The 25054-nt window shown below is 33.4% G+C and overlaps 2 protein-coding genes across 13 annotated transcripts in view; both read left to right on the top strand.

Annotated features, from left to right (window-relative positions):
• The first annotated feature begins 861 nt into the window (after positions 1 to 861).
• On the top strand, positions 862 to 23230 carry LOC116779740 (ral guanine nucleotide dissociation stimulator). 9 transcript variants are annotated; one of them, XM_061529823.1, is made up of 8 exons: positions 4934 to 5130; positions 6965 to 7202; positions 16521 to 16625; positions 19635 to 19786; positions 19875 to 19985; positions 20136 to 20271; positions 20375 to 21797; positions 22123 to 23230. In XM_061529823.1, exons 2-8 carry the CDS (start codon positions 7035 to 7037, stop codon positions 22254 to 22256), a joined length of 2229 nt encoding a protein of 742 aa, XP_061385807.1. In that variant the 5' UTR covers positions 4934 to 5130; positions 6965 to 7034; the 3' UTR covers positions 22257 to 23230. The 9 variants fall into 9 exon arrangements, with proteins under 9 accessions (XP_032530049.1, XP_032530048.1, XP_061385807.1 ...); XM_032674153.2 differs by having other exon boundaries at positions 6946 to 7202; XM_032674151.2 differs by having other exon boundaries at positions 4934 to 5163; positions 6960 to 7202.
• Positions 23231 to 24669: 1439 nt separating this feature from the next.
• The window catches only part of LOC116779337 (whirlin), a 56845-nt gene continuing 56460 nt past the window's right edge, over positions 24670 to 25054 (top strand). For all 4 annotated transcript variants that reach the window (XM_061520884.1, XM_061520883.1, XM_032673569.2 and 1 more), the window contains exon 1: positions 24670 to 24836. The gene's annotated coding sequence lies outside the window, so the exon portion shown is untranslated. The remainder of the gene's footprint in view (positions 24837 to 25054) is intronic.

The raw sequence follows: 25054 nt of genomic DNA, 5'->3' as shown, positions 1-25054 counted from the left end.
GTATGGAAGAGGCCCCTGATCCGAACCGCATTTGTAGGGTCTCCCCGAATCCCATGCCAATGAAACACACTCAACACCTTAAAACAGACCCAGGCTGATGCAGAACAGAGGGTCATTACAGACTACTTTACGCCGATCTTCTGTGAGAGAGTGTCACTTCCCTGGTCGAGCCAGCCTATGTTCGAGCTGTAGTAATTGACCTCAACTAGACTCTAACATCTTATAAATTTAAAAATTTTCATCAATTCTATTTGACATGAACGCTAAACGACAATTCTTTAGGCAAAGGCCTAATATTAATGAGCAGGTAATGATTCGGTTACCAAGATGCTAATAATGCATCAGATGGTTCATTCCTTTTTTAAGCTCATTGGAATATAGCTAAGAATTACGCAATGCATAGCAATATACATACCTTAATATGTTACATGTATGTTACTTAGTATCGTTTTAGCATAAATAATAACGCTAGTTAATAATCTTGTTTTTAATAACATTTATAAATTGCACTTAGGCATTTTAATATACAAGTGCATATCTTTAATAACTGATTTTAATAGTAAGGTCTGTATCAGCTTTCTTAGTTGGTACCTACTATTACCTAAGTACAATTAAAAACAAGTTATATTAATAAATTTGTTGACTCGGTTATTAGATAATGCGTTATGAACTAAACCGATCAGGAAAGTTAATAATGAAAAGTTGTTTACTATTCACGTGTATAATGTAATAAGTTATTGTTTTTTGTGCTAGACGAATCGCAAGCGCAACCGGTCAGGCAATATTGAACCGTGAGACAGTTCAGGTTTGGTGGTCTGGGTACACGCGGGCGGCGGGGGTCGATGCCGTTACATGTTGCACGCGCGGCCGCTGCTGCCACGAAGCGGACGTGCTTCACTCAGTTCGTGCGCGAAAGTCGTTACCTGCGTCACATTATCTTCACCACACACGACAATATCACTTAGTACATTTAGTGGATCGAATTGATTTGTTTAGAAAATAGTGCCGTTGTATTATATCAACGATACTAGCTTTAGTGGGATGTGTATGCAACACAACCTTGTAGTTTGAGAAAGCGCGTGACGTCATAGGACCGGCCTGTGCGATCATATGTTAAATACGGATGCAGTGATGGAATGTGGTGTGTTGTGGTGACCTGCAATGGTTCTGTGGATTTATTTACCTCGTCTGGAGTAGCGCCGGCAGGGCGCGAGTCCTCGACGGGAACCATGCGTAGAAAAAGATGAGCCAAGATGCGGAGAGCTTGGTAATATCACTTTATTGTACATAATATTTTGTTTTATTAAGTATAAGACTCTATAAGAATAATATTTCAACATTTAGTTTGCCACAATTCACAAAATAACGCCTACTTAAAATCCGTACAGATCGCGAGTACAGTCGTCCAGAGTTGAGTCACTATTAACAACTTTATAAAAGCAATGGTGTTTTCAGTTATTGCTATTTATAATGATGATGTTATCATATGCATAGACTGTTTTCATACTAAAGGCAAATTATACTCGCATGAAATAAATTAAGCAAACTGACAGAATATAAAAAATCATGAAGAAAAACTAAACATTTATCATAATTTCTCTTCGAATGATTGCGAACAATCAACTATTTGGTGACTATAAAAATACCTAAAACATTAATATTTTTCCAGGATGTAGGCTAGAAATAAAAATGAAAAAGAACAAAGAACATGTAAACTCAGCTTTATATTCACAGCATAAATATGTACTTACATTTTTCTAGCTGTTAATAATTCCTAATATATAAATCGACGTTTACAAAATCTATTTCTTTGTTAAGATTCAATTTCAACAGAACTACGTACAATATGTGTTGAAATAACTGTGGGACCTACGTGTTCCTTCTTAGTTTCCGATACTATTACAAAACTATTGTTTAACTAAATCACGTGTAGAATCTAAAACTTCTATCCGAAGACGGCTAACGAAATTATTATATTTTAAAATGGCACTAATGACTACATCATATTTGCTATTACTATGGTGTAATTCAACAACGCATTCTTATGTAGAAAGTACAAGTGAATGGGACGGACCTTTTACACTCGCGGCACGTAACGTGACACCAATCCTGTTCATTTAATTGGGCATAGACAGCCATTTTTATGCATTGTATACACTTAAAAATATACTTTAATAACTACTTTCAACACTGAAGTCGTTCAGTGATTTATCAATTTGTTTTTAAATAATCAAACTTACTAGAAAAATATTATATCTTCAGTTTTTAATATATGTATTTTATTCAAATAGGAAATTTTTATGATAAACATACTTTTATGTATGTACTTCGATAAAGATGTCTATGGAAATTATTTAAGAAACAGGAACACATGTAACTTGGTAGAAAGCATATCACAAATAAATAGCTTTACTTACTTCGAACATGTACGTACATAATATGCGATATATTATATTAATTGACTCACATCGATAATTCTTTTTTTTTACTAAAACTATACGGTACAATATTCATCCTTTGTTACAGAGGGTCAACTAATGAAGCTGCATCCTAATGCTGTTTTGAGCATTATAAATAATCGTATAACACGGACGTCATGTATCAATAATCATAAGTAATTCCCTTTGCAAATTGCAGTTTTTACTTGCGAATTTTCATCTCTAGTTGATACAAAATTACTCAGGGTATTTCTCCTTCTGATTTTATTGATAAAGTTTAAGTAAAAAATTCAGTACTTATTAAAAGAGGACCTTAACATTTGTCAATGAAATCTGATTTTTATATTAACGCAAACTAAGTCGAAAATCTATCAACAAGACAAGAATTTGATAAGGCTCATCTCTGATACGTATTAAAATGTAGTTTTACTATGAACAACGATTGAACGAGGAACATCAGTAGATCACATTCTGTACTAGTAGTAGCTTTTTCTTTTCTTAGTTAATTTTTTCTTTAAAATCATGTTATTAATTTTACACGTTACGTGTGTCTTTGATAACTAAGAAACATTTATTTCTAAGTACCTTTTACCTTTGCCATCATATTTGTTTTATATGTAATATCACTATAAGTGTTGTATATTTGTATCAATAAAAGGCATTGCAAAGATATTTTATATGGATGCTATTGAACACTATACGTGTTAATGTGGAATTGCATCCAGGCCACAGATATCGTATGTCCGTAACGCTTGTAAGTACCTGAACGTCTACCGATCATGAACCATGATCTCTCACGGGAACTACGTTTTATTGTTGTAGTACATTTACTAATTAGTTAGTTAGCTTAATATCATTATAGTACATTATCACAGAGGTATAAAGTCTCAAGGTCTAAGAAAGCTTTCAATAGGTAGCTACATTAATATCCTTGCGTCTCTCTTTGCCTGGCAAACGTGAAGACAGTTCAGCTGAACCCTTAGTACACATATAACGGGTTTCCCTTTCTCATCAAAAAACTTAATACGATAATCTTCGAATATTTATGAATGAATAACTATGCATGTAGATACGTTCATTGTATTAATGTAAAGTTTTAAATAAACTTACCTATATATCAAATGGCGTTAGTCTAGCGATCTCGTTAGCCTTTACACAGTATCATTTGTTGCGACATTTTCAATAATACTGGATCTTAATAAAAATAGCACGTTGCGCTTTGATGTGATACTGAAACAGATATTTAGACATCATTCAACGGTTAAGCGATCAAAGACAATAACTGTCGCTTCGAATAACCGGTTAAAGTTTAATGGAGCGAAAGTAAGAAAAATAAGAAAGTGTATAGTTAGGAATTAAAGAGTTATATTTAGTTTACTGCATATTATTACTTCCTCGAAAGTGTTGTTTCCTGATTTCTATGGTAGGAATATATTATTTTTTCAATTTTCATTCAGGTTCAGTATTTATAATAAGTTAAACATGAGATTCCTTAAGTCACTCCCTCTATTTTATTTTGAATTTAATTAAACAGCCATACTTATATGGCTAAAGACCTAAACAAAAAATAAATTAAATAATAACTAATTGCTTCTGAATATCTCATTTCAATCACGTGAACATTCAGTGTTTGTCAATGTTTGTTTTTTATCAGCTGTACTCTGTTAAACGTCGACGTAGCGTGGAACGGAACGTAATCATCGAATTGTGTCAGTGACGAGCAACGTTTTATGACGGATTTATTAGTTTGACAAGATAATGATAATTACAAAATGTAAATATATTTTTATGGATTTTATCATAATATTCTAAAAATATGATTTTGTTTGAAATTTTATATATATTTATGATATGAAAAACTCATTCCGCTTATATTTTACATCATCTACCATTAAACGTTTTAACATTAGCAATAAACTACGATAAAACAGTTTTAATTCGTTCTTAATAACATTTCAAGACAGTTATCATTTTAAAAATATAGGTGTGACAGGCGTTAATTGTACGAACACTTACAATATGGTTGCTTGCTTTTTATATAAATAATAAGGGGAATATCAAATACCTACTTAAAGCTTCCATGCTGTTTGAAATACGGAAGATCAATAATCCCAAAAGAACTTAAGTCGACTTCATTGGATTTCTATCAACGTGTCAACGAAGCTTTATTTATTTTATACTGGCTAACATACTCAATCAATCCTATTAATACCAGAATTAAAATAAAGGGTTTCATTTATAAAAGTTTTTGTTTAATGCAAATGTTTAGATCAGAATAAGGTTATTAAATCAGATTACGTACGTAACTGCTCGGATAGCGATCGATAGCGGCACGATATTTCTATATGAGACTACTTGAAGTTTAAGTATGTCACAAATTGTATTCGATATATGACGTAGCTAACTAGTGATGTGACATCACCGCTGTGATGCCTCTCAGAAGCCGGCGTCTCGCACATGCGTATACTCTATGTCAATGTTGTTTAAGCCGCGAGCACAGTTTGCCGGCCGTCGTCGTATAGTTACGTCGCGCTGTGGTCGCCACAGAAAGAAGGGCTCGTTATATGTTTTACGGAAATTATATTCTTTGTTTTTTAACATACGATTTACGATAATAAAAACCGTGACAGTGATAATTTACGGTGAATATGAACGGGTGATGTTTTTGATCCGGTTTTAGTGATGTGTTCGTGTTAGTAATGTTGTCATATAAATTACGGTAGAGGTAATTGTAATTAGGTTTTAATTGTTATCACAGGATGCAGGCAATGTCAAATTAAAAGGTTCTATCGGTGGAATAATTTTTCATTCTATAAACATAAGAGAAATAAGAGGTTTTTTATCAGATGTGCAATTAAAAATTATGAAGCCATTATGATATTAATTGTATAATGATCACATGTTTTGCATTGATTTAAATACACTTTTCTTTATTTTTTACTTTAGTTTGTTATGTTTCTAGTGGGATGAATGAGTAGTTTATTTCAGATAAGTAACGAGCATGACATATTTATTGATAAATTACTATGGCTTTTCTGTTCTTAGAATTACCTGTTTCCATTTTAGATAACGACTATTTATTTCACATTTATTAGAGCCGTTTCTTTGTCGTTGTAAAGGTAAAATGAATTCCGGAATTTGATTAAGATATTAAAATATAGAGTGACTTCATAAAAATATATAACCTTAGTAAATATATTGAGTTCATCGCAAATTAATGTTTTGCCATTACTTACCTCATTCCTAAGTAACAAAAACTTAATTGTCGTCCGATTGCAATTTAATTGTTAAGAAATTGATGTCGGCTAAGAGTATTTTGTATAGATTTGTATAAAATTCTACACTAGCTACGTTTTTTTTTTGGAAAATACCAAGGAATTTTGTAATTACCTAAAATATTTTTTTCCAAAATTTGGTAAGAAATCAGGTAGATTTTTAACAAAAGGTTATGCACCTGACATATGGTTTACCACCTGTGTATGTTAAAGCTCAACAATAAACCATAATTCTTAGGTGATATAGTTGAAAATTGCTGATTTTGTTCGAGCAGGTAAAAGTAAACGGTTAATGCATCTGGTACAGCAGGTGTTCTTATCTTGAAATGAGCTGTTAAAATGGATGTTATGTTAATAAAATGCTTTTTAAGCACATTTCAGAATTGGATTTTATTTATGTAATCAACGTTGACAACAAAAACCGTTTCCAACTGATTACGAACGCAGTAATATATAGCGATTTCCAATTCTTAGTCTTATTTTGCTCTAGATATTTTATATAAAAATTCATGAGATCGTGCATTGCGACATGTAGTTACCGAATAGGCAAGGTATTGCTGGCCCGCTCCCTTCCTCAATTACCTAATATCCTGGACAGATATCGACCTAGTTACTATAAATTCATTTCTTTATATAATTTAAATGTTTTACAAGTGAAGCTTCTCTTGCTCGAATGACGTGTTTGTTCACTTAATAGGAATCTTATTTTATAATAATTAATTCAAATTTGACCTTGATTTAAGAAAAAATATGAAGTTATTCAGAGATAATAATAGTTCAAACACACACATTATTAATAGTTATATCTTTTAATCCGAGATATTTATAGAAATGTATTTAATTGCAGAAGTATAAATTACTCATTACCCATATCAGTTGTAAATATCAATGGGGCTTATCCGATTGTTCTTGATTGTAGTTTTAATTAATAATGGCGTGACGTAGTAGACAACTTTATCGATCTTGTTGTCGTACTCTCCTGTTCTATTAATAACAATGTTGCGTATGTGTGACGGGATATTTCTGGATTGTTAAAGACGAAAAGAATTAAAATAAAATATCGATCTTAATACCACGAAATCATTGACCCTATTACAACCTCGACCTTGTTGTACAATAGACGCTGATTATTATTTATATACTCAACATTAATTATTATCTAAGTATATGATTTCATTATCTATATGAATATTTATGAAATTTTAATTTGGCATTGTCTCCGTTTTAACCAGAATACTTTGTGTAGAGTAGTTAAAACGATGAGTGTTTCCGTCTGGACAAACAGTGAATGTAATGAGGGCGGGTAGTTGAGGGTCGAGTCATGTTGGTGCGAGGCTGTGCGGGGGGTGAGTTGCGACACTCATTGGCCGAACGCACTAAGGCCCTGGCGGCAAAGTGCCACGCGTTGCGTTCGCCGGCTCGCGAACAACGCAGCGTGGAGAGACGCCGTCCCAGAAACCGCAAGTCGCAGACGCGATGGTACGTCAAGGTTAGTTGCAATCCTCGAACGTCGATTGAGAGCGTTCGTCTTAAATAAGTGGCCACTCGGTTCAAAGGACGCTCCGAGCTCATTATTATTTGGTATGTAACAAAAACGTAAAAGAAAAGTATGGAGATTTATTATCGACCAGAAATAAAGTCAGACGCTGGGGAATGTCAAGGTGACTGGGGACATGCGATCTTTCACTTTGGGTGCCTTCCTATTACAATAGAAATGAGCTTTTTTTGGTACGAGTGTCATTTAAAATCCCTCCTTAAGAAGCGCATTTTGCCTACTCTGATTCCCGGACTTGGACATTAATTCGACTGTTTTGAAGCCAAAAGAGGAGGGTTGTTGCGTAAATGATTTTAAAAGTTCAAATCTAACAGAAAAACAGTACCAATGTAAAAATGTTCACAAAATATCCGCGTTTAGCATTTAAAGCCCACCTCAGTATAAGTTTGTCTTCTACATATACATATGTGATTATATGACTCTAATTGATAATTTAATTTAAAACATGTTCCAACTCTTTGGTGATAAGCGATTATTACTCAGTCGGGTTTTTTATAGTAAATTTAAACGCATTTGCATTAATCGATATTTATGTTAAATGTGTCATACGTAACATAACATGCTGAATGTGTTGAAGATTTTCTGTGAGAAGTAATTCCCTGTAACGCTTACACGTCCTTTGTTTACTGGGTACAACGGAAGCTGATATTTCTCGGTTCTAAATGATGAATCAATACTGATATTGTTAGTACACACCAGCTAACATGGTATGACAAACAAATATCATACTATTCATCCTAACATCTATAGGCATGTTAGTATTACATAGCTCGGATTCGATTTTCATTGTCTTTGAGCCCCTCAATGCAGGCCAAGGCTTATCATGTGAATATGTATGTGAGTTCGCTATGGAATGCTTGCTTTCGAAGCCTCTAACACATCTAAAGTCTGACCCCAGTAGGAACCGTTGTGGTTTCTAAAATGCTTTTAAAATCTTAATATTTATATAAATGTGTTAACAATATGAAAAGTTGAAGTATTTACAAAATTAATTAAAATTTTAAGTATCGACAAAAAATATGAAATTTTTTAAATACGTAGATATTTGAGTTTAATAAATCAAGGCCCCGCTCCGTTCAAGGATCTCTTAACGCAGGCCGTGCTTGAGTGATATTCATAGCAAGCCCTAACCCTCTAAAATAAGTGGAAATACTTTGCTTTATCGTCGTTTAATGAAAGTATATATATATTTATCGTATGACTCACTCGCCTCATATAATACTTGCATATGTTGCTATAGTAGACGTAATTAAAGTGTTTAAAGGTTTAGCGTTCTCAATTTTTCTCATGAATCAGACGGGCGTCATTCAAGAACCTTCCTCCTAGTAATTATGTACCGCGAATAATAAGGACAGAGAATTGTGAAGTAATAATTATATGTTTTAATATAATTTATACAAAAACTTGACAATTTAATAGGTTTTGACTAAGTAATTGAACTTATTGTAGTCAGCTTTTGTTAGTGTTATACGCTATCAATGATAATAGTCGCTCACTCGCAGTAGTAGTAGAGTTACTATATGAGTATATCTATTCAGGACAAATATAAAAAATATATAATAATAAAGTTATATGTTCGACGCAACCTACTAAAGACGCGTTCCGAGCGAATAAAACACATGTATGTACCTATTCACTGTATTCGTGAAGAAAAGAATCCTGTTCATTACGACTTAAAAAAAATATTATAAATTTAATGATAATCGATTTAGTTCTGAGCTTGTGGCAGACTAAAACGTTCAACGCTCTCAGTACTATCGATTGTGAGGGTAATGACCTTTACTAGTCTGCCTGCTCAGCTGATTTTTCTGTCAAAATACTACGATACCAATCTCCTTAAAAGTTACCTATGAAAAATTTTATTTTGTCCAAAGAGTTTGGTGTTATGTATTGTTATATTAAAACTATTTTTCAGTTTTGAAAATGAGAAAATTTTGAATTCAATGTATGTATTATATTCTAAATGACATTTTGTAACGAGTTTTTTTTTCTTTATAGAAAACAAGTAGAAAGTTTAAATGCGATATATGTTGTTGTCAAATAAGGTAAACGTTTTGCTTGCTTTACCGGTGAAGTGAAATCGTCAGACGCAGGCTTGGTATTATATTACCATAACGTTAGACACGACGACAATTTAAATAGATACGTTGCTGGTATAAACCCACTGGCTTCTACCATAGTTTAAACTTTCGTTCATAATCACCGCAAATAACGTCTGCCCATTAGTTACAATTACTTACAGTGAAATAAAAACTTATTAATCGTTAATTCGTTAGTTATATATACAATATAACAAGAATAACAAATGAAAACAGTTTGTTTCACAATATGTTTATATATATTTTTGCCGCGACTTGGTTCGTGTGTTTGAAGTTGAGACAGCATATAGCCCAATTCATTTCAATTCTATACTTAAGATTTAATACAGATATGCATACACACAGATAAACAATAACATATAAGCTATCCCTTTATAATGTCAGTAGGAGTGTTTACCAATTTTCCATGAAGCCAGTAGTCAAAAGTAATATCATAATGTGTCATGTAATTTCGGGTCATCATGAGGGCGGGATCGCCATCAGCCAAGCGGATCGGTTACGCTTAACGCTTTTACAATGCTTTCTAGATGTATTATAAGATAAGCCCTTTGTTTTAACTGCATGTATAAGGTAAATAATAATTAAAATAAAAGAATTTTCTATTTTTAATATTAAAAATAGAAACGTTTTGACAATGCGTGTATAATATTATAAAAATATTAACATACACTATGGCCACAAACTTTTACTTTTTACGGTGTCCTATCAGTGTACACTTTCTCGCATAAAATGTAACTTTTATATAATCTGTACCAAATGGATTTTTCATGCTTTCTTTGCGGATATAGATTGGGATACCAAATACCAGTAATACGTTTGAAAAAATTACCAGTGTTGCCATTGTGTACGGTGGTATAATACAAAATTTATATCTGCACGCTTAGAACATTTGCTTTTTATTTATTATATGAATAGAAAAGTATTAAGCATTATTCAGATAATGCGAGAAGAATAAGAGAAGCTAGTTTTTTTTTTGGCAAGCATGAAGAAATTTTAAAATTTTGGCTCATAGAATTCGTTTTCTAGTTTTAAGAAATAAATATATATTTTTTATAGTCACCATGATTTATTCAATAATAAGTTAGCAATGTTGAAATTTAGAAATTCACTGGAAGAGCAAGATTTATCGAGAAGGTACCGAAGTATTTAAATTAAACGTTAATACAGTATTAAATTGTTGCTATTACTCAGATCACCTCAATTGAATTCTTTAATATATGGCCTTCATCCGTTCATAGTGGACAGTTACTCAGATCACTTGCAGACAAATTGCATTACCAGCTGATTCTTATTAAACAATTACCCTATAGGTTGAGGTCTTACTCCTTACGTTCCTAATTGTAAAGCAGTTAACCGCACCTGACGTCTATCAACGTCACCATTCTTGTGTTCTACGCTATTTCCTAGCTCGAGTACATTGTTGGTCTGTATGTAAATTTTCTTTTAACTGTACTTTTATTATACATTATATAATTTATTTACATTGAGAAGATAACTCAGTTGTTGCAACGATTGCAGTTTCGACTCAATATAATTAAATATAAAATTAAAAATAAAATTAAACTAGTTATATAAATAATATATAATGCAAATATAAAATATTTTTTTGCAAAAATTCGAAATCTGCACTCACAATGCCATAAGCCACAACCAATATGCTGTTTTTGTTAAGTTTAGATTTATAACAGGTTAATTGCACGCGCAAAAGACATATAAGGTCAAGCAATCTTTTGGTTCAACAAAAAGTTATGCAGCTTCTGCTATTAAAGGGTGCAATGACGAATGAACATGATGGTCGGAGAGCGTGAGAAAAAAAGCTGGTTTCTTAGACGTGACGTCCTCTACATTACAATTCTCATTTTAACCACCCTTATTGTATAATTAACACCGACTTAATATACAACTGACTTATTCAAAACCATAATATATACACTATAAAAAAACTGTTATACATTCGCTGAATAGGCTATTATAAATATTTCACATTACTGTCAGATAATAAGTTTCAAAAGTATGGTTTGGATTTTTTTAAATCTACGATACAAGTAAAACTTTTGTGAATCATAGACATTAAAATAAACTTTTAATTTTTAACTGCTTCTGAAGGCGCGGAATATGTAACGCGTATAATTGTTCCGCATGATATAGGCATGTTAAAACTGAGCACAATATCTATTCTCTCTCTAAAATCGAAACTTGCACGAGTGAGCGAGAGAATAAATGTTACGGGACGGAAGGTCTTACTAGCTTCTCTCAATTTACCTTTACTCCGCAGCCGACTGTAATACGACATGCGATAGATGTACGGAATAATTTAAGGCGAGTAATAAAAAATATATTATGAAAGTACATATATATATTTCAATAAACTTATTCATATTAATAATTATTTATGGTATATAGTAAATCGAACGAAACCTTACCTGAATAATAAAACATAAAAAATAAAGAGTTGTTGTCGAAAACTTGGCTGGAAATTTTAATTATAGAGCATTTTATTCAATTCTAATGATCTTCACAGATAACTAGGATCTTTGTTTGGTCCACTGTGGTAAAACGTTTAAAATAAAGTATCCATTACAATGAACTGTTGCAATCCATTTGTTGTAAATATCTTACTGTAAACACTGAGTGAATATTTTTTTTTACAACATTGGTCAGCTTAATTTGGCCGGGTTTTCAAGCGGTAATATTATTACTATGTATAAATGTTGAATTGATATAATATACAAACTACACAGGTAAATGTATTTAGAATCAAGTTCAATAGCGATGAATAGATTCAATAGGAATGGCCAGTGCGCAGTTTGCGCTGTTAATTTATATTGGAATTTAAAAATGCTGTTTAGTGTTAGATCTTCTGCTTAGTATTGTATACAATACTGTAACGAGATCTTTTTACATTGAACAAGCGCGCTCAAACAATAGGCACTTGACATATCTTGTAAAATATTGAGAAAACACTTACTGATAATTCTGTGATATCGACAAGTGTCCTTAAACATTCTCTTTCGTTTGACAAATTGGTTTATGTGAAAAAAAATAATGAAATAGAATGTGAATATTATAACCACGTTTATTATTGTAATAAAGGTTAAAATGGCTTGTCGTTCAAATAATGATTTACTTAAATGCCTTTTGTTTTATTCTCATCAAAATTTCATAACCATACAACATCAGTCTTTAAAAAGAATAAATAATATGTGAATATTGAATTAGTATGGCATTTTTTTCACTTTATACATACATATGTTTGTATGGACTGCTTATCGTTTATGTTATATTTACAATCTCAGCATAAAACACGTCAACATTGCCCTTGTTCGAATAAACATTTGTTAGTCTGTGACTATATTTTTAACTTTCTGTGACTATTATACGTGGACTTATTAAAATATCTGTTTCTTACTAATACATTATATATGTACACACAGTATACAAACCTGAAACCAATAGTTTTTTTTTTACTAATTTTGTGTGTCTGTCTGTCTCTTCTCTTGTTTGTACGTGAAACGATCAAATCACTTACGGGGCTGAACCGATTGTGACGGGACTTTGACTTGCAGATAACTGAAATAATAAACAGTAAACAAGGCTTTATTTTAGAAAATATATTTGTATACTAAAATACTCAGTCGAAACAAACAGTCGCAATTACAGCTAGTTTCATTTAAACAGTTTTTTTAAATAAAGATAATAATAGCAGAGCTGACTAAAATATTATATATCTAACATCTGCAATGTAAATCTAAGAAAACCTGTCTTGTTTTTGGCTTCTCGTTATTTTTTATGCGTGCATTTTGAATATTTACGTCGGGTCAACCGAGGTCAAGTGTATCAACAGGGTTTGTATAAAATAAAGATATTTATAAGAAGCTAGTACTTAAGTACCATTATTGTTTTTCATCAAAATGAAACGTATTTCGACAGTTACTTTGATGGTAAATAATAAAAATGGTTTAAGTATTACTATAAACTGTGATTTTTACATCTTTAAACTTATTACTTTCAGCTTATTCCATGATTTTGTATTAAAATACAAGCTATTCTTCAATCAACAGAATATTAATGCTATATAAATACATCAGTCTGATAACTTTTATTTAGCAATAAATACATATAATTCCTGTAAATTAAAATTAAACGTTTTTTGTAACGTTACGAAGCCAATTCGGATGTCGTACAGTGAAGGAAATGAAAGGAAAATTACCCGGCATATTGAGGTAACACAATCGACCTCATTTCACACTTGACCCGTTTCCATTTCTGTTTCATCTTTATATTAATATTGTGCCAGGTCAGGCTTTACGGAATTGAAAATAATAGCAATAAGGTCAAGACACAAACGACAGGCCGAATGTGATACTATTTAGGTTGTGTGTGATTTTTACTTAGTCATTTGTCAAGCGACGTCTATTTCAATTATTCTCATCTATATAATGACATGCTTTGAGAATATTTGGTTTACGGTTTAAAAATTTTGATCAATCAAATGTTGGAAATTTGCCACATTGTTGAAGAAAAATCGTCCAGCTAAACTATACTAGCAGGTATATTAAATTTCATTAAATAAATGAAATTGTATAGAAAACATATGATTGCATTTTTGTGAATATTTTTAACATATTTGGATCCAAAAATTATATTTTTATTTTAATATTTTAATATTGTGATTAGTGTTATTGTTATGATCACACAAAAAAATGATTTTCTGTACTATTAACGCAGTAATTCTTTAAACGAAATGTGGATGTTTTTTTAAGTACATATATATTTTCATTAGAAATTTTCATTCTTGTATCATTAAATTCAGTGCTCTTGTAAGAATATTATGATGACTGTTCTGTTAGTTTAATGCAAGCATTCGTAACAGCAACAAACAACACGTCTTGTGCATGTCTTAGCAATTTAATCGATAATTGTGCCGCTCTTTCTAACATTATATAAGATGTTGCGATGGGCAATTATTATGCATACATGCATATAAGCATGATTTATTCACTCCCAACACTATTACTATAACGTAAGCTTCGTATTATCATGATTTGAAGATGTGAATTACATAAAGAAATGTTTATTTATACGATAGTATAAAAAAATTATATGTAATGAGCCTTATCGTGTAAAGTTATATTTTAATCAGGTCATCTGAAGTTGTTCAAAAAGTAGATAAATAAAGAAGAGTCCGTGATCAGTCCGTTCTCAATAGACTCAATAACTCAGATCTCTAAGTCAATTTTCATTAGGTTTGTTCAAAATAATAAAATTAACATCCCCGTAATATCTCGATTTTAAATTAATTTGAAACAATGTTGTTATAAAGTTAATTATTTTAGCACCAGATTCACGTCCTGTTAAATTAAACACATCGTTACTTAAAAGCAAATTGTAAGGTATTATAAATTCGACTTTGTTTTAACACGTGAGTAATGCGATGATATGATACTAATTGTATTGCTGTTTTATTTGTAACGTAACACTAACAATGACTAACAAACGTTTTGAATACATGACGAGCACATGAAGTGTTCGAGTGTGACAGTCAAGGTAGTGACTAGTGAGGCTGGGAGATGATCGCTGCATTCAGTCCATCGGCGTCGTTCACACGATCTCTCCGCGAGAGAGCAGTCGACGTTGGTGCGTCCGCGCAGCCGCAATTATCACTCTTTAATAATCACAATAACACACCAAATAAGGATAATTAATTCTAACTACGATGACGTTACAGTGCTTTATACTCGTTTAGTGGGCGAAGTGTTTTTGTCAGTGTTACTCAGTTACGAGAGTTATGCTCGTCGTCTGAACTCGAGCGCTTGTTTTTCGTGAAAGTTTCTTTCCGTTACATAAATTGCGAATATATTCAATGGCGATACATTAACGTGTTGATTAAAGCTCTTTCATTTCGTATTCAATATATCATCGATTGGAGGAAACGAGTTGTGCCGGATGCCTTTAGCAAGTGTGCCGCTGCCGCGCCGTGCGATTTCACCCGCTTCACGCACGCTCGAGCTCACCAGCCGGCTCTGTCGGCTTGGTCCATAGAGTTACAGCATTTGCATGAGCATCTGTGCCGCATCGTGTGGTATGGTAGTGAAAGTGTATGTAATGATCGCGGTCAGCTGATCACGGTGACGTCACGACATGGGCCATGTGGAAGATATGCGGTATCAGTAAGGCCGAGCCCTTGTTGTTCTCTTGCATCAATGACGATTACGTAAGGATAGCATCACGTATATTGTTAGTGATAAGTTGATTATATGCTATGTGTGCAGGATTCGTTATCTCATACACGTGAAATATGTTATTTGTGAGTTCGTGCTGGAGTTTAGATGTCAGTTGGTCAGTCGTTAGTTTATATTATATTGGATGAAAAGCTTTATAATATTAAAACAAGTTACTATAATGGTTGTTTGTTGTACTGCAGACGAATTATGGAAGTAAAAAGGTTTTCTATATCGTAACTTCAGTAATTCTATTGTAGTTTAATAATAGCACCCCTGCTTGTTGACTGCGGTTTCGTTGTAACCGTTATGAAATTTGCTCTCTGTTCGTCGTTTGCGATGAAAACTATTTGTACAACAAAGCATAAGAAATAAACAAGTAGAGATCAGGAAATATAAATGTGCTAGAACCAGACAATACAAGGTCATTTTTCCTTAGAACTAAATGCCTTGCAAATATATATATATTGGAGGTAGAAATATCTATCCTTTTAAAATCTTTGATTGTTTTTATAATATAAATATCTTTCGACATTAAGTTTATATTACCTACTTGAATTTAAATTCGAATAGAAATGATAAAAATCGACGACAAAAGAAGTCTTCGTAGTCAGATATTTATTTGGCATATTAATTCCATATTTCTAATCAAATTTATTTTTTCACATTAACGCACATATATATATATATATATATATATTCAATGGTATATATATTTTTTTCTACATTTTTTATATAAATATTGTTATATAATAATGAAACAAAGTCTACTTGACTCCGATATGAGTAAATCTGGACGATTTACATTATAGCTAATTTCAGTATTAATCACATGATAAAATAATAAAACTCATTTGAGGGGTACATTGTAATGTCGTTTATAAAAGTGATGTGTGTGATGATGGTATTGATGAACTGGTGGTATGTTCCAGCAGCCGACCTGGCGGTTGTGGGGCGAGGAGAAGGTGGACGGAGCGGTGTACACGGTCTACCTCAAGAAAGTTCGCTACCATCGCCCCACGCGAAGTGCCTCCAGTGTAAGTGCTAACATTCACCCGGAAACATTTTTTTATGAAAATAGTTTTATTTATTTATTAACAATTTAAACAAATACATTTTAGGATGGTCATATATTTTTCTATAATTAGTGGAATATTTATTAAAGGAAAAATGTTTTACTTCGCTATGGCAAAAAAAATTGTGACTAGCCATAGCCATAGCCATAAAATAACTTAAGAGTTTCATCAACTAAAATTCTAAATAAAATAAAATAATGTTGAAATAATGATATTTATGTTGAGAAATTATCACTTACCAAGAAAGATCAATTTTAAAATCGATAACATATCCATAAAACCCTTCAATATATTATAATTGATTATTAAATTTTGTCTGCGGCTTTGCCCGTATTTGGGACCCCTTCGTGATTATCATTTTGAGGCCTCATTCGATTCCTCGGAGATCGTTTAATCAGATTCTGACCTGGTCACAATGGAACTGCCTGGAATGAAGGATTTTTCTCTTAATTACGGTCGCTTGTTTATTATTTTCTTACGAGTGGAACTCTTGTAAAAATTGTTACATCTATTCCAGAAATTAGCCGCAACAAACAGACACGCAACATAAGTTTTTAAAATTGCCAATTTGATGTGGGTGTCTTATATAATTTCATGAGATTTTTGTGAAAAGCTGCTTTTCGAAAATTACAAAAAGACACGATTTTTTTTTTTTATTAAAATAATGTCATACAAATGAATACCTTAGAATGTTCCATACTAAATGCGTTTTAAATTATCATTAATATTGGAAATGGACTTAATGCAAGATCAGAGATCAGAGTCCAGTTTCTTCTCAAGCAAAATTAAATATACATTTTATAGTAATGGTCGCTACTTCAAGACATTGTATGTTGTCATAGACGTTAAGCACTTTATTGATGTTTTCTTTATAGTGATCATATATTTGTGGCTTTCCCGTTTTTTTTTCACCTTAAGCAGCTTACTCAAGCGTATTATTCATGTGTATTATAAAAACAATATCGATTTATGAGTAGACGAAAACAAAAAAAAAAGATATTGTATACATATTTTTAATCTACTTCAACAGTAATTTAATTGTCTTATAATTCGTGTCACCACATGACAGTACGCTGTTGTTTATTTAATATACAGCTGTTAAGTAGATTAACACGTTTATTATATTTTTTGAGTGGTTGCTGTAATCCTGTAAAAATTTGGGGCTTCACATTAATGTGATAGAGACATGAAATATGTACAAATGTGTAATGCGGTTGGAATAACTCGGTGATTCATGATTGATAATATTGTTTGTTAATACACACACACACACACGAAAACAAATGACGAATACACACACACACACACACACACACACACACACACACACACACATACACACGAAAACACACCTACACACATGTATAAGCGCACGAATATACGCACACACAGCTACTGTAAATAAAAAAATCCGAATCCAATTGCACTGAATTTATCGTTAGTTACATATTACGAGTTTTATAACAATACAATGGGTAATAGACTATTGTTTGTATAAATAATGATAGTCTTTCAAGTTTATATTGAAAACACTGAAGTATATAAATTCATATTTACGTTTAATAGTGATACAAACACAAACCGACTTCTTACAACTCCGGACAAGGAAACTTTATTGAAGACTGAAGTAAAATAATATGGCTATGATTTTTAATGTATCCATGTTGTTAGGTTATTATATCAGAATATGTTTTTCTTCTGATGCGTGTACACTTTATAACAATGAGTATTAAACTTCGTAAGGTCTTGCAACGTTAAAAATAACAAAGACCCGACAAGTAAAGGACTAACGGAAACGAAAACCTTAATAAAAAAATATAGTACAAAACTTAATTTAGATATGGAATCACTCGTACCGTCGTGTGCAAAACCATATAAATTGTATGGCTTACCTAAATTACATACACAAGATGTTGCCTTCTGCCTTATTCTGAGCCAGATTGATTCACCAGTCTATAAACTGACCTAATTTCTTTCAAAAATATTATAACCACTCCCGGACCACACGAAATTTACATTAAAAATTATTAATAAAACGACGTAGGATAAAAAAAAGATTTGTGTTTAGAACATGGATATTGTCGGGAGTGAGTTCAGCGATGTAAATTTATACTGTAGATATTATCGTGTTTCTGTGATAGAGTAATTTTAAAACCACTCTTCTGGAAGCATGTATGTAGTTTCCAACTAAATATATTTGGCGAATAATTACATGGCAAACTTTTCACGGCATACATTAGTTCCGTTCATTGATATGTTTCTAGTTTATTGTTTTTAAATTATTAGTCTGGAATTAACAGTCCTTTCTTTACGTTTCTTATAATAATTAAGTGTAACTAATAATTAATTCTACATATCTTGAAGACACAAATATTTTTCATGATAGATCCTAGAGTAATCTATAAAATCGATTGTTATTAAACTCGAGTTCTACTAATACAATTGAGACATTCGATTTCAGAGCGACATACACAGCTATATATAATTTATACCAAAATTTAAAGAGAAAATTACTGTATTTTTGTAACGTTGATTTATGATATTGATTACCATATCTATTTTAATTAAACCTTATTCATCTTTCTTTCTCTTTTATCCCAATCCGAAGTCCGCACAAGCAAAGTCGAGGGTAGAAATGACTAAATTATAAAACCATCACATAAGAAGTTTAAATTGCTGACATTAAACTTTCGCGTGACTGTACAAAATATAAAACAGAGTATGGATGTTCTGGTAAAATGATTATAATTCAGTTTCTAGGTTACTGTGATCGAACTATTCCGTATTACCATGACTCATACTGAAAGGTCGTTATATATATATACAAAAAATTGATTACATTTCCTCCACAAAATCATTGATAAGAATGTAAAGAAATGGTTCATTATAAATAGTTATATTCAGGGAATTGTGAATATATAATAATAGTGAATGTATTTTTTATTCTCAGTTGTTACTTACTTATTTCAGGAATCAGACGACGAGATCTCCCACTTGGAGTGGGAAACCGTGCGAGTGCGCTTTGTGAAGGCTGGCACAGTTGAAAGGCTGGTGGAGGCGCTGGCGACTGACGATGGTGAACTTGAGTCCACATACGTCAACGTCTTCCTTGCCACTTACCGGTAAATAATAAAATCTCTATATAATCGATGACATCAAAATCTACAGAACATACATTGAGCTTAATGTATATATTTTGTAAAATTCCAGCTCATTTGCGGAGTGCGGTAAAGTGCTGGATCTACTGCTGCGGCGGTATCAAGCACTGGCGTCGGAAGACGTCCTCCCCGCGACGATCGATACATCGCAGCAACATAGAAAGTTAGTTGTGCACATGATTTATGCAACATAGGTGCACTGCTTCAAATGTCTTCAAATGTCTCTTGTCTCCTCTAATATAATTATGGGGGGACTTAATATGTTACTTTCCATAAAGCAAAACATTACATTCAGATACTATCCTGTTTATAGGACTCTGGTGGCATGTCTCCACGTTTGGTTGGATACCTATCCGGAAGACTTTCGACAACCTCCTCACCATCCCGCACTGCAGCAGCTTCTCGCCTTCACACAGCTTCATCTGCCTGGCTCTGAGTTACACTCGAAGGTGGCTTTCGCATATTTTTCTTACTTAATTATAATGTATAAAACCTGTCCAAAAATTTAATACGAAGTAAGTTTTAATATATTTATCTTTATATGCTTTCCAGGTGTTACAGAAGCTAGCAGTGTTCAGTGCGGAACGTAACGGATGTGTGGGTGGAGCGGGGGTGTGCCTCGCGCCTGGTATGCGCGTGCTACAACACCATACTAGTGCCTACCGCCTGCCACACGTGCCCCATAGACACTTCGCCGAGCAGCTTACACGTATGGACATGGAGCTGTTCAAGAAGCTGGTGCCCCACCAGTGTCTCGGCGCGGTGTGGTCTCGGCGTGACAAAGACCGATCCCACGACGCCGCCACTGTCCTGGCGACGATCAATCAATTCAACGCAGTGTCCTTCAGAGTTATATCAACCGTACTCGTCGAACCTAACCTCAGGCCGATAGAACGTACGGACATACTCGCCGCCTGGCTCGACATAGCTCGGGAACTTCGGGTGCTGAAAAATTTCTCTTCATTAAAGGCCATAATTTCAGGGTTGCAAAGCAATCCCGTCTATAGGTTAAGGAAAACGTGGGCCATTCTGTCCAAAGAAAAAGCGGAATTGTTCGAGGAACTGGCAAGAATATTCAGCGAGGACAACAATCGTTGGGCCCAGCGTGAACTTTTAATGCGTGAAGGTACCGCAAAATTTGCAGATACTGTAGGAGAGAATGACAGACAGTTACAGAAATTATTGCACGAGCGAGGGTCGCCTGGCGTCAGCCACGGGACTATACCATACTTGGGAACATTTTTAACAGACCTTACTATGATCGATACCGCAATACCAGATACTGTGTTCGATGGTTTGATAAATTTTGATAAAAAACGAAAAGAATTTGAAGTTCTCGCCCAAATCAAATTGTTGCAGGGTGCCGCAAATGCCTATCACTTACCTTGCGATCCCCTGTTTGATAGATGGTTTGATTCAGTGATAATTCTAGACGACAGGGAGGCGTATCAGTTGTCATGTCAAATTGAACCACCGACGAATCCCCCAAAAGAACGAAGACCAAAGAATTTAAACAATAACAGCCAAGGGCACAGGAAAAATGATTCAATCGCTAGCACGAGTTCCAGTAACAGTTCTCAATTCTACTGTGAGACTGACGGCGCCGGCAACGCGTGGAAACGTGATAGTTTGGAGCGGCGTATATCACCAACAAGGTTGTCGCACGGTTCCTCCTCATCGTCTTTGCCTTCTCTAGACGTGTCACTGTCAAGCGCTAACAGCGGTCAAAAGACCGCAAACGGGAAGGCCGCGGCGACCAGTCCAGCGCACCCCAACAAGACCGGACCGGACTTCTACATCATCCGCGTGACTTATGAGTCTGATTGCGTCGAGACAGAAGGCGTGGTCCTTTACAAGTCTATAATGTTGAGCAACAATGAGCGCACGCCGCAAGTCATTCGTAACGCGATGTTGAAACTTAACCTCGACGGGGATCCAGATTCCTATACACTGTCACAAGTTTTACCAGAAAAAGGTTCGTATAAATGTCGAACTATGTTTAAATAGATATATTTTAGTTTAGGTTGTTTTAAATATGGCCTTCGTCTGTTCTAGTTTAATCATAGTTCACCGAGTATTTTTAACTCGAAGTCCAATCGTTTGATATTTGCTAGAGACTTTGTATAATAAAATTCCTACATAAGCAGAGACTCCGTTGCGTTGTAGGTTATTTGTTATATTTCAAGTAAAATCTTAACTAAGTTTAGTGCATAATAGAATGTTGTTTAATTTTAAGCTACTTAGGTTTTATAAAAAAAATTTCATATGAAATTATAGCGGAATGTAAAATGTCCTTACAGAAATGGTGTTGCCATCAAATGCGAACGTCTATTACGCTGTCAACACGGCGTATAACTTGAATTTCATCTTGAGACCGCGCAAACCACAGACTGAAGCTATCGTTAATGGAAAATCGAAGAACAAACGAACGTGATCCTTTCCGGATGTCACTGAACTGTTCTGCTGTACTTTTAACTGACAAGCACTAGCGGAAGTTTAGATGGGTCAGCAAAATAGACTTGTAACAGTGTTAAAATGGCGGCAGTTGTCGCGGAGAACGTCGGACATGACATTTTTCAGTGGTCCACCACAAGACTTATTTGTGCCGTGGTTAAATAATGGTGAATTCTGAGTAAAGTGTCGTTCGGTCAGCGGGACTATATAATATACGTTATACAAAATATTTCGTCGTCTCTAGATCTATTCAACTACTCGTGCCTGATAATTCGAAATGTTCCCACGTCACTGGATGTTGTAACGTAACAGCTAGGTAATGTTTTATTTAAATGTAAATAACATGCTCTCAATGCCACCTCTAGGTTAAGTGTTGTAAGTAATGTGATTTTTTTTTTATATTTGTATATATTGATTTCGTATTTATTATTAAGAATCTCGTGTTTTATTATTATTATTATAATTTTTTGTACGAATGATATTAAGCCAAAGGCAATACTATCTCTAATAGGTGCTGTTACTATTGTATGTATATAGGAGCTTAACCATAACACATTTTAAACCGAATTTCGAATGATACTTAATGATATAAGGAACAATACCGCTGAAATTGATGCATGAGAAAAAATATACTTAATGAAATTGAATTTAATAGGTTTCTTTGATTTTAATACTATAACAAACTGCATTTGGATTATAGTGCCTATATTAAAGTATTGTATACATTTAATAATATATAAATATTTTTTTTTTTGGGGGCATTTATAACTATGTAACTGTGTATTAAATACTCCTTCAATAAGTGTTCATGTTACCTGGAGTAGCGGAGATGCACGTTCGGGACTTTACAAAGAAACCTTTGTTAATAAATGTACTTTATGATGTAGCTCTCACCAGTGTCCCCGCGTAACTTGTTATATTTTGTACAATAAAATATTGATGAATAACCTTTAATTAACTCTTTTTTTTATATATCATATTCATATTTTGGTAAATTTTTTCTAATTTTGTGCTCAGAATTCCACATAACATTGTTGACCAATCAGAAAAATTTTAATTACCAGCCTATTGATTTATTAAGTTTTTTTTTTATTTTATTAAAATTCTACTCAACATTCTCTTCATGAAGGCGTGGTCCGAATACCATTATAATAAAGTGGACATGTCTAAAAATCATATAATCATATTTATCATCTCTCAACCAAATGAAATAAAAGAATTTATGTCCATTTTTAATTTAATAAGCTATGTTGTAATTGTAGTTTATCGAAAAAGCGTTAGAGGGCGTTTGCAACAATACAAGAATAAATAAAAATAAGGAAATAACACTTTGTTTTTAAACAGGCTGTCATTTAAATTATGACAATCTGTTTAAAAAGTACTTGTCTTATATAACATTTTCGTAATGGGATCTCGGTTGTAGACGTATCAAAAGACGTGCACATTTATTTGAAGATCTCTATAAGCTGCCAAATTGCTGTGGGCACTGAATCTAGTGACATAATATTTACACAAAAACACTTGCTTTTATTATAAAAAGTGACAGTGATGCGTCTTCTATCGAAATCTTTGCCAGTTTTAATTACAGAACAGTAGGTGCGTCGCAGTCTGTTTTGCCACGAACTGATTTCCCGCAAAAGATTGAGGCTTTTATGTGAGCTGTAACTTGGCTCATTTCAAAAATCGAATGTGCAGGATTCTCCCGCTAATACATGGTAGCAATTAGTTTGCAATTTTTCAGATGCAAGGAGCTCGGTAATAATTATAACACGGCAACCATATTGTTTGTTTTCCACCTTGTTGGCATAAAAAAATAAAAGCATATCCTAGGATGAGCCTAGGATATCTATGGAAAACCACTTACTAATGAGTGCCGAAAGCAATTTCTATAAAAGGTAAAGCAATTTATAAAAAACAAGTATTAATTTTTAGCTTAAGGCCCTACTGGCTTTAATCTTTTTGTTTTCGTCAAAAGTGCAGAACTTTTTAACCGTTTCCCAGTTAATTTGATTTAAAAATCTTCATTTAATCTCTGAATATCAAACATATCGAAGCATGTTTGATTTGATTTCTGAATTGAATAAACAGCTTAAGCTAGCTATTATTAAAGTACTATGACCGAATACATAAAAGGTAAACGAGCATTAGAAAAGGAATTGCAATTGTTTATTTAATTGTTTTCGACGGAAGCCACTAAGGCCATTAGCTGGTGAAAAATTAGGATCGTTAAAGTGTCATTTTCACAGCGTTTAAAAATAGCTCGGACTGTATAATGCGAAAGGTACATTTTGTGGCGCATGGCACGCCACCTGCGTGTGCCACCGTTTGACAGTTAGTCGGCTGAAAATTTCATGGTCATCGTATCGAACGAGAGAACGCGCAGTCGCGAGAGGACGCGCCACCGCCTCACAACAACAACCTCGGAGCTCTCACTAGTGCCGGTCGAGTGTTCAGTGCCACCACGTGAACTGCTGATACGATATGTGAATTGAAACGTCTTTGTCTGCTCCCGTTGGAGCTATGGCGCGTTATCGTATAGCGCGCAAAATGAAATAGTCAGGTGAGACGCTTTTAATATAATGTTGCTGTTTTATGTTTGTAATGTTGTTCGTATTTTGATATTTTGTTATTGAAATTGTCTGGAAACAACTTTAGTAAATATAGGTTAAATATTATGAATAAGTTTGAGTTAATTGATAGTAATTGTTGGGGGTGTCGTGTTAAGAAGGCACGTTGGTGGGAGCGGCCGACGTCTACATTGAAGCTCAATGAGTGCCG

Source organism: Danaus plexippus, chromosome 2 (genome assembly GCF_018135715.1).
Source record: "Danaus plexippus chromosome 2, MEX_DaPlex, whole genome shotgun sequence".
In the NCBI taxonomy this organism is placed as follows: Eukaryota; Metazoa; Arthropoda; class Insecta; order Lepidoptera; family Nymphalidae; genus Danaus; species Danaus plexippus.
This window is presented reverse-complemented; position numbering and strand designations above follow the sequence as displayed.

Coding starts and splice junctions, on each gene's coding strand:
- LOC116779740 (XM_061529823.1), top strand. CDS start 7,035: ATGTTGGTGCGAGGCTGTGCGGGGGGTGAGTTGCGACACTCATTGGCC. Junction 7,203..16,520: donor AGACGCGATGGTACGTCAAG/GTTAGTTGCAAT, acceptor GGTATGTTCCAG/CAGCCGACCTGGCGGTTGTG. Junction 19,986..20,135: donor ACATCGCAGCAACATAGAAA/GTTAGTTGTGCA, acceptor TCCTGTTTATAG/GACTCTGGTGGCATGTCTCC.